The 10,972-nt window shown below is 41.6% G+C and overlaps 1 protein-coding gene across 1 annotated transcript in view; it reads left to right on the top strand.

Moving 5' to 3' along the window:
• Positions 1–10,972, top strand: part of kcnh8 (potassium voltage-gated channel, subfamily H (eag-related), member 8) — a gene marked incomplete at both ends in the record, with an annotated part of 117,911 nt that overhangs the window by 50,096 nt on the left and 56,843 nt on the right. The window contains 3 exons of the mRNA XM_080787058.1: positions 956–963; positions 2,506–2,740; positions 3,839–3,996. Of these exons, the coding sequence (XP_080643184.1) occupies positions 956–963; positions 2,506–2,740; positions 3,839–3,996 (401 nt within the window). The remainder of the gene's footprint in view (positions 1–955; positions 964–2,505; positions 2,741–3,838; positions 3,997–10,972) is intronic.

The following is a 10,972-nucleotide window of genomic DNA, read 5'->3' as shown; positions in this document are numbered from 1 at the left end:
GCCATTTAATGGCATTTCTATCTCTGAGACCCCATGTTGACATTGTAAAATCAATGTTAATTTAACTCTGAGAGAGTATAAATGTAATAATTATATTGTCAACAGGCTCTATATGGTGCTTTACTGTATTACAATTATCCGGAGCTCTATCGTTATACAGCTCAAGTGTGATATTAAATAGATGGATTTTCAAATCACTTATCCACAGTTAGCATTTGGGTCATTCAAGTGCACTCAGTGTTTTTGTTTTTCTCCAGTTTTTTTTTTTTTTTTACAGTAAGCTACTTACTCACCTCATAATTATGGCTAATTATAGCTCTGGTCCATAGCCAATGATTCTATGATTCTGCCCTGCATTGGCTATGCTATACTTTCGCTTTTTAAATCTCACATGGAACTTATCCAGCCTCTCCTCTTTAGCGTATTTAAAAATAACGTTTTTGCTACTCAACCAAAACAAAGGCGGGTTGTGTCATTAGAAAGCCTACTTTCCTTAGTGGACGCACTCTGAGCCCCCCCCCCCCACCACACGTACAGTATATAAACTGTACTTTTTGGCCAGAAAGGGATTTATTTTTCACCGGCAGTTCTCTGGGCAATATCGGTATAGAGGGCGCATTGGACTAACTAAAAGTATTTTTTCCCGGTGGAAACAAAATCCCTTTTTTGCCAAAAAGTACCGTTTATACGTGTGGTGGGGGGCTCAGAGTGCGTCCACTAAGGAAAGTAAAGGCTTTCTAATGACACAACCCGCCTTTGTTTTGGGGAGTAGCAAAAACGTTGTTTTTATTCACGCTAAAGAGGAGAGGCTGGTCTGAGTTCCATGCGAGAGTTGAAAGCGAAAGTATAGCCTATAGCCAATGCAGGGCAGAATCATAGAAGCATTGGCTATGGACCAGAGCTACTGTAGGCTAATTTATATTTTTGTGGTACTGCGGTGTCGTGCAACATTTAGTGTACTTGGTACTGTAGTCTTAAAGTACATTTACTTGCCGTAAGTACATTCAAATTTTCAGTACTTTTACTTGTACTCCACTACATTTCAGAAGCAAAATTTGTAATTTTTTCTACCATTACAATTATTTGAAAAATTAGTTACTATAGTTACTTTGGAGATTTTCCTTTTGATTAGAAAACATACAGTAGGCTACCACTTAACGTATACAGTATACACCATAGCAGATCTGCTATTCTCAAAAGATTCTGTAAACACATTGAACTTGTGAAATGAGACATTCACCACAGTGAGTATATACTTCTCCTTTTAGTTTCCGCAAGTACATTTTGATGCAGATACTTTTGTACTTTTACCTGAGTACATTTTGAACACGGGACTTGTATACTATATTTGTATTACAGTATTGATACTTTTACTTAAAAGTAAATCATTTGAGCACTTTTTTCCACCACTGATATCGGGCGTTACTCTATTTCTCAAAGCGGCATGGCACTCGTATTATAGCATCGTAGCCATGGTAACTGTAGATGTTTCACATAATTATCGTTGTGAAGGGAGAGGAGAGGAGAGGAGAGGAGAGGAGAGCACACACACACACACACACACACACACACACACACACACACACACACACACACACACACACACACACACTCTTAATAATTTACATATGTCAATTGTCCACATAAGAGATGCAATACAAAGGACACAAATATGTCCAAGCCGGTGCTGTAAAAATGTACAGTCAGCTAATCTTGGGACAATATGCAGAATAAATAATGGTCCTTGACATGCAAAGGGTTGAAAACCCACTGCCTCATATCCTTTCTGCCCGCTCCTTAGAGGCCTTTAAAAAAGTCTTTACTTAAAACCCATCTCTTCTCCCTGCGGCTTTCAATGTTTGACCTAATTAACCATGTGTACTATTTGTGTTGCTCTGATTTTGTTTTACTATGCTACTTGTGTTATTGTATTGTAGTGGCAAACTTCCTCTTCTTTAAGTTTTCACACTTAAATGTAGCAGTCTATGGCTAGGGCAAAAGCTTGACGCACAAAAGGAGTTCTTCACAGGTTCTTTACTTTGCTCAAAAAACAATACAAAAACGTATTTCCTTTCTGTGTGTGTGTACGTGTTCAAAAACTGTGTTGCTCCAAATAAAAGCTGCTTCACTTCACACTGCCAGCAAACCCCCCCAGACAATATGAGTTTCTAATCAACATGGCAAGTAGCATCCCATTGGCTAAAGGCTCATTAATACAATTAACTCAGAACTCACATAGAGCTGCATTCTACAGGTCATGTTAACCTCCTAATATCACACAGGTGCATTGTATAGGACTCGTTAACCCCCACTATGGCCCTTTACTGCGTGTATATTTGCCTCATTATCGTGTATATACAGCACTTTGGTTGACCTTCATGCATGTCTTTGTAAATGTGCTATATAAATAAATATAAAGTTAAAATAAAATAAAATAAAATAAAATAAAATAAAATAAATTAAAAATAAAGTTTGATTTGATTCGATTTCCGTTTCATATATCAGAACGTTTTCGGGGACCCCCCGGCGCTGCCCGAGTACAAGGTGGCGGACGCCAAGAAGTCCCGCTTCATCCTGCTCCACTTCAGCACGTTCAAGGCGGGCTGGGACTGGCTCATCCTGCTGGCCACCTTCTACGTGGCCGTCACCGTGCCCTACAACGTGTGCTTCATCGGCGACGACGACCTGACGCGCAGCACCACCGTCAGCGACATCGCCGTGGAGATACTGTTCATCATAGGTTGGTTTGGTTTTTTTCTTTACAGTTGTCAGCCATTGATAGTGTCTGATTCATTTTGGAGAAAACTGCGTGGTCTGCGCATTTCATAATGTATATATTATGTCCACTAGGGGGAGTAGAGAGCTATAAAAAAATCTGAGACCACTGAAATGTAAACGTATGTTTTCTCATGCCATTCTTAAAGCCCTTTGAATTGAAAGCGTCAAGAGAGAGAGAGAGAGAGAGAGAGAGAGAGAGAGAGAGAGAGAGAGACAGAAAATTACTTTGGTGGTTTGTGTTTTTATTAAGTCACGTCACGTCATTAACAACTAATAATAATATACAAGTTACAAGTTACAAGTTACAAGTTTTAGAAACATGGACGACGAAGACTGTGTTATTATAGCCCGTTTATATATTATATATAGGCCTGACGTCGTCGAAAAAAAAAAAAAAGTCTTCTGAAAGAATATATTATTATATTCAAAGATTTGTTGCCGCATTTCCACCATTACATTTTCTTTTAGCAGACCTACAAGCTCGTAGCGCACCACTCAGTGGCAAGCTATGAGCTTGTAGATCTGCTATTTTTCAATAGCTAAATAATGCAAACTTGTATTACCTGTAGTTTCGTTAACCCGTTAACCCATTATGACCATGTCGTCTAAATCCTTTTCTCAGTCAGTCAAACTATTTCATGTCAAGGACCCCAAAAAATATATGTATATTTGGCCCCAATTACTGAAAATATGCTGTTCCAGGGACCCGAGTAAAAAAAACAGTCACTGTGAAAGAATATACAGTATATTCAAAGATTTGCACATGTATGTTTTCACGACTAAAATAAAATAAATAGCAGATATACAAGCTCGTAGCTCGTTTTTCAACATATAAAGTTGAAAATAATGGTTATAAGTATAGTTAAAAGCTATGGCGACACAGATACGTTCCAGCCAGGTCTTAAAGGGCTCAAATTCAATCCTCTTCCAACTCTTGTCTGTCTCTCTCTCTCACTCTCTCTCTCTCTCACTCTCTCTCTCTCTCTCTCTCTCTCTCTCTCTCTCTCTCTCTCTCTCTCTCTCTCTCTCTCTGTGCACCATTTCTGTCCCTCCGGCCCAGACATCATCTTCAGTTTCCGCACCACGTACGTCAGCAAGTCGGGCCAGGTCATCTTTCAAGCGAGGCTCATCTGCGTCCACTACATGACCACCTGGTTCATCATTGACCTGGTGGCGGCGCTGCCCTTTGACCTCCTGTACGCCTTCAAAGTCAGCGTGGTAAGTAGGAAGTGACCACATTCCATAAGATCTCTGGTCGCGCTGCAGCTTAGTAAGAGGTTCAAGGTAAAAAAAAATATTCATGACGACCGTCGAGCCGATTCGATTCGCAGTCCCGCCCCCCTTGTGTTGTACCCTGAACGTTTTTTTCTTCTTTCTATAATTATCTGTTCGGCCCAAAAAAATATTTTTTATTGTCATGATTTGTCAACTCGGCTATGTTGGCTTTGTCCGAGGCTTATACAGACCTTTTTATTTTCTTCTTTTTTTTGGCGGCTTTTTATTTATTGATTATTTTATTCCTACAACCAGCAATGTCCGTGTTCACCTATGTGTTCTTGTGTTCACCTATATATGTATAGTATTAATGAGCACGAGTATGACTGAGTACCAGTAGGGGCGCTGTTTGCCAGAAACAGAGAGAGAGAGATAGTATTAGTGCTGCACTGTTGCCTTCTAATGAGAGAGAAAGAGAGGAGAGAGGAGGGGGGGGGGGGAGTTGCACCACTCAGTTCACACGGGTGTGATTTTTTTTTAATAGAGGGACAGACAGTAGGCTGACAGGAAATGGGGGATAGAGACGGGGGAGTGACATGCAGTAAAGGCCGTCGGGATCGGGAGTCGAACCCGCGGCACACTGCCAGACTCGGACTATACCGGCCAAGGTGCCTGGACCGCTGAGCCAACGGCCCAGGCCGGCTTACAGATCTTTAAATAAATACTTTTTGAAACGCCTATATGGGAAAAATGAATGGCGAATTATTTCCTGGTGCCCTCGACGTTCTGAAAGGGGGCGGTATACTGTGATTCCGAGACATGGACACTTTCAAAGAAATTACAGAAACGGTTGGATGCGCCTTGAGAGCACAAAATCTCTCTTGGAAGAGCCACCCATCGACTTCTCTAATATACGGCAACCTTCCCCCGTGTTTCTTCACTAAGTCCGATCCAGAAGAACACAGTTTGCCGGCCGCTGCTATACAGAGCTGATCATGAGGTTATATCTTCCCTTCTTCTCTGGAGTCCTGCCTCAAAGCAGACCAGATGTATATAGAAAACTGTCGTTCCCTGTTGTCATCATCGCTATATAGGGACACATGCATCAGTAAGCAACAACTGGGGATCATGGCGATGAAGGACCGGGAAGTCTGGCGCGGCATTTTGAAAATCCATGATCTCGACCGCGGTGGAAAAATGATGACGAAGTATATAGGGGGTGTACTTTACTTACTGTACCACGTGACGTCACTTAGGAAACCACACGGTCCGATGCTCAATTCAGTTCCATTCAAAGAAAGCATGAAAGGCAGATATAGACCTTAACCCATTCTGACCGGGCACCCATTTTGGTGTTCAGCATCATGTTATGCTTTAGCTATTGACAAATAGCAGATCTACAAGCTCATATCGCGCCACCGAGTGGCGCGATACGAGCTTGTAGGTCTGCTATTTTTGAAAAATTCGAAGAACGACTGACATTTTTAGAATCTGATCTCAGGTCAGAATGGGTTAATCAGACCAGTGTGTGTCCCGTGGAAACCTCGTATGAATCTGATCTCAGGTCAGAATGGGTTAAGAAAACCATATATACAATCTGACATTGAATGGTTATGGTTTGGGTTGTGTGCTTGATTGTATGCTTGATTGGTGGCCAAAAAAATATAATAATGTATCTTTTGTCAATTTTAACTTTATACTCACTTATACTCATTTATATTTTTCATTTCATTCATGCTTTGTAATGAACAGTTTTGCAACATGACGTGATTGACATTGACATGACTCACATGCTGATTGACTATATAGTATGCTCCAAAATCAGTAAACAAATCATATATACGTATACTTGTCTTGCATATTTAGTTTAGTTTATATTCTATAATGTATAGCCATCGAGTTCTCACAGATGTGTACCCAGATATTGTAGGCTATATATTGGTGTGGGGTTGACAGACATGCATGGCGTTCAATTGGCTGAGGCAGAGGCTGGGAATGATATACAGCATAGGTGAGGGCACAATACTGTATATTAGGTCCACTGGCAGGGCCTGACCTGCAGAGCCTTTTGTGGTGTTTCTGGACAACTGTGTATCCCAACAGACTCAACGTCGGGCACTGGAACACGTGTGTCAAAGACAGACAGACAGACAGACAGACAGACAGACAGACAGACAGACAGACAGACAGACAGACGTGGTGTATATAGTTAGATTATCCTTATGTGTGTGTGATGCAACCGAGATTGGAAAATCAATCAGGATTTTAAAAGTGCTGTAGTTTGAGGCCTGCAGCTTTGGCTAACTATACTATTGGGAGGTTCTAATTGGTTCCTCGTCGTGGAGGAATTAAGGTTTGTTTTTCTGGCCTCTAATTGGGAGAAGAAACACGGTGTATGGGACGTTTTTGGACGGTTCTGGTGTAAAATAGCTAAAAATCAATGGGGTTCAATATCCAAAATCCAATTATATTGGACGGATGCACACGACATTATGGTGACCTGACGAGAGGTCATCATGTGTACAATAATATACTCACTGGTGGTGATTCCACCCGGGGCTCATTTTAACGTGCTGGTCAGCATTACAGAGCATACAGTAACAGTATAAGGGAAAGGTGCGGTACAGGAACACACAACAAAAGGAAAACACAAAGAAAACGGAAAAAAGGCAGATATTAAATAAGAGAGTTGCCAGAAATATATGGGAGAGAGAGAGAGAGAGAGAGAGAGAGAGATTATGAAGACATGTCTGATAAAACAGTGGTTGGGGAGGAGGGGGAAAGGCTGTGAAATGAACAAAAAATGTGTGTGTGTGTGACTGTGTGTGTGTGTGTGTGTGTGCGTGCATGTGCGTGGGGGGTGAATTGCTTGGTATTTCCTTATTAATGGAAATACCAAGTAGTCCCGTGTGTGTGGGCGACCGAGGGCTTATTTGGGTGAACACCACGCACGCACGCACGGGCGGGCAGCTGGCCGTGAGAGCTCACTGCCGCCATGGGAGCCCTCCAGCACGAGGCAGTAATTGCGGAGTGTTAGGGTGCATGTCCCCCTCTTAAACCATTCGGTACGGGAACCCCTTTGGGTGCACGTTTTAAGGCATTACGCATATTGTATAAACAAGTGCAATGCTTTATCGGTGTCGTCCACAGTTAACAGTTCTTGAGTTGTGCTTGAAATGTATACTGTAATTCTCTAAAACTGTTAATCAATCAGTCAATCAATCAATCAAACGTTTTATACTTTTATGCTTACTCTACAAGATCACGAGTTTGTATAGATCTACTATTTTTGAAAAATCGTGAAAATGGAGAGAAAGTCTTTGAATATCCTATATATATTCCCATATATACTCAGGTCCAAATGGTTTAAACTTTAAAGGCTGTGGCTTCATGCAGACATGCACGACTCGCCTCTCCTTTACAGTGGTGGAAAGTAACCAAGTACTGTACATTTACTTAAGTATAGGCTACTGTACTTACTGTAAGTACTACACACATAAGTAGCCTATACAATTTGAGGTATATCTCAAAATTCTATCTCAACATTACTGGAGTATATACACTTTTCCAACACTTTTCCTTGTACATTGCTCCACTGCATATAATTATACCCAATTTGAAAACTTTAGTTACTATAGTTACTACACAAAAAAGCATGCATTATATAACCTCTTCAGCCATTATATTTTGGCCATTTGAAAATAGTTCATCGTAGATCTGCTATTTTCAAATGATTCATAGACATTTTAATTGTGGTATATATAGGCTATACTTTAAGTATACATTGAAGTATTGATTCGTTTACTTAACCCATTCTGACCTGAGATCAGATTCATACGAGGTTTCCACTGGACACACACTGGTCTGATTAACCCCATTCTGACCTGAGATCAGATTTTTATAATGTCAGTCATTCTTCGATTTTTCAAAAATAGCAGACCTACAAGCTCATAGCGCGCCACTCGGTGGCGCGCTATGAGCTTGTAGATCTGCTATTTTTCAATAGCTAAAGCATAACACGATGCTAACACCAAAACGGGTTCCCGGTCAGAATGGGTTAAGTAAAGAATGGGAGTACCTTTTCCACCACTGCTCAGGGGACTAAATTAATTTCGATGCCTGCACCAAAATGTGGAACGCCCTACCAGCAGTCATTAAGACGTGTGAATCCCTTGACTCCTTCAAAAACCGCTCTTGCAAAAGGGCACCGCAACGGACGGCTGCAATTTGAAACTGGCCCCCCGTAAAACAAAAAGTGCTTTACTATAATAGGCACGTTAACCCATTCTGAACGGGAACCCATTTTGGTGTCAGCATCATGTTATGCTTTAGCTATTGAAAAATTGCAGATCTACAAGCTCATAGCGCGCCACCGAGTGGCGCGCTACGAGCTTGTAGGTCTGCTATTTTTGAAAAATCGAAGAGCGACTGACATTTTTTAGAATCTGATCTCAGGTCAGAATGGGTTCATCAGACCAGTGTGTGTCCAGTGGAAACCTCGTATGAATCTGATCTCAGGTCAGAATGGGTTAATTACTGCCCATTTGAAAGGACCTTTATAGTGCACTTCATATAGATTCTACATGGATACATGATGGATGTTACCATGTAGAACCAGTAATAATGTGATTTGACCTCAAGCTAATTGCAACAAAAAAACAGACTCTGCTGATTATTGGATGTCTATGGCTAATTGGCTATACCATAGACATCCAATATAAGGCAAATATTTTCAAAATGTCCTTTTGCTTTAACCCATTCTGACCTGAGATCAGATTCATACGAGGTTTCCACTGCACACACACTGGTCTGATTAACCCATTCTGACCTGAGATCAGATTCTAAAAAATGTCAGTCGTTCTTCGATTTTTCTAAAATAGCAGACCTACAAGCTCGTAGCGCGCCACTCGGTGGCGCGCTATGAGCTTGTAGATCTGCTATTTTTCAATAGCTAAAGCATAACATGATGCCAACACCAAAATGGGTGCCCGGCAGAATGGGTTAAGTAGCATGTGACAAACTAGGGTGTTTTCATGATACTGAGTCCATTCCAAGCATTAGTTTTGCAGAACTAAATAAAAACACTCCTTGGGCTAATAACGGCCACTTGGGTGTGGCACCAAATGTGCTGACCTCATCACATTTGTGATGACGGCTATGGCCGTTAATTAGCCCAAGGAGTGTTTTTATGCAAAACTAATGCTTGGAATGGATTCAGCATCATGAAAACACCCTAGTTTGACATGTCACATGCTACTTAAAGCAAAAGGAAATTTAGACAATATTTGCCTTATATTGGATTTCTATGGTAGCCATACTGTACAGGCTAATTTCAACACTTTCCCCTCAGACAATTCCAGGCAACTTTGTTTCTGTTATTCAGGATATATTGAAGATACAAAATCAGCTGAGTTTGGGGTTTTTTTTGCAATTAGATTGAGGTTGATCCTGTATTTTCTATAGAGTTCCTGTAGCCTACTAATGTGGATTGTACCAGGGGAAGTTTGTGGACTTTGCACTGACAAACATGCAGCCAAACAATGCATGCTGATACTCTTTGCACCTCAATTTAATGTATACAACTCTGTTCGGGGTACAGACAGACGAGAGGCTGTCTGGAATTTGGACATTTTGCCGGTTCGACCGCCTGAGCAACAACGTAAGCCCCATAACAGCTAGCCATGCATGCAATGCATGCAGCTGTGTCCTCATCAAAGGCATCTGAGCAGCAGCCATCAGCGGGGTGAAGCCATGAATCCAATGTCCCCTTCCTCCGCCTGGGGGAGAGGAAAGAAAATGCTCCCTATATAGTAAGGCTGCACAATATATCATACCGTTATCGAGGTATATTATGAACATTTTCAGCAATATCAGTATATCGCAAAAAAGGCGACGTGTATGTGTGTATTGTAAGTGTTGGAACACTTAAAATATCAGAATATGGAATTGTGGGAATGGAGATGACTGATTTATCCTGCTGTGCCTTAATCAAGTCCATGCACAACAGGTGCGCAGCCACACCCAGCTCTGAGTCCTGCAGTTCTAGTTTGACTCAGGCCAGGTGTGACTGCTTAACTCAGTCGCCCTCCTTCCCACAGGAATTTAAAACAGTAATATCGCATAGACGTATATCATATCGCAATATGTGCCATAATAAATACCGAGATATGACCATTTTTCCACAGCCCTATACTCCCAATAAAAACGCTGCATTAGTTTAATTCTCAGTGGAAAAGTGTCGTGCCAGTTATAGTTTTCTATAGTGCTCTTTCGGAAGGGAAGCGACCATGCTGTGATGACATCTCACATGCAATTTAGCTAAAGTGACCTTTCTCTTCCCCTGCCTTTTCCTATTTAAGTGTTGTTTGGAGTATTTTGAAGAGCGAGGGAGAGTTTGCTGATTGATATTTTTTCTTTTTCTATAGCCAAGGAAGGAAGGTCAGTCGGGGAGATTATGATGGAACCGTGATTAGATCCAGAGATAGTCGTCATTATGCCCGAAAGCCTAGGGCATGTTCATATAGTTATTAATCCATTTTTGCCGGGAACCCCTTTTGGTGTGTTAGCATTATGTCATGCTTTAGCTATTGAAAAATAGCAGATCTACAAGCTCATAGCGCGCCACCGAGTGGCGCGCTACGAGCTTGTAGGTCTGCTATTTTTGACAAACGACTGACACGGAAACATAGCTTTTGACAGAAAACTGTCAGGATGTGTAGAAGACATTTTTTTTTAAATCTGATCTCAGGTCAGAACGTGTTAATACTTCATGGCTTTCACTGATTACGAAGGCTCATATGAGGATGTGTCTCTGGAGGTTTTCGGGGCCCGGCGGTCGTCGGTCGTCGGTCGTCTCGGTTGTCTCGAGGAGCGGCGAGCGCCGCGGTTTGACTCCAATGCCAAACAACAACAAAAAAAACACGGCCAACCCTGTTGTTGTTGTGATTGGCTATAGTAGCGCCAAAGGCGTGGCCATGGG

This window comes from Protomyctophum bolini (genome assembly GCF_963924005.1).
Source record: "Protomyctophum bolini genome assembly, chromosome: 17".
In the NCBI taxonomy this organism is placed as follows: Eukaryota; Metazoa; Chordata; class Actinopteri; order Myctophiformes; family Myctophidae; genus Protomyctophum; species Protomyctophum bolini.
This window is presented reverse-complemented; position numbering and strand designations above follow the sequence as displayed.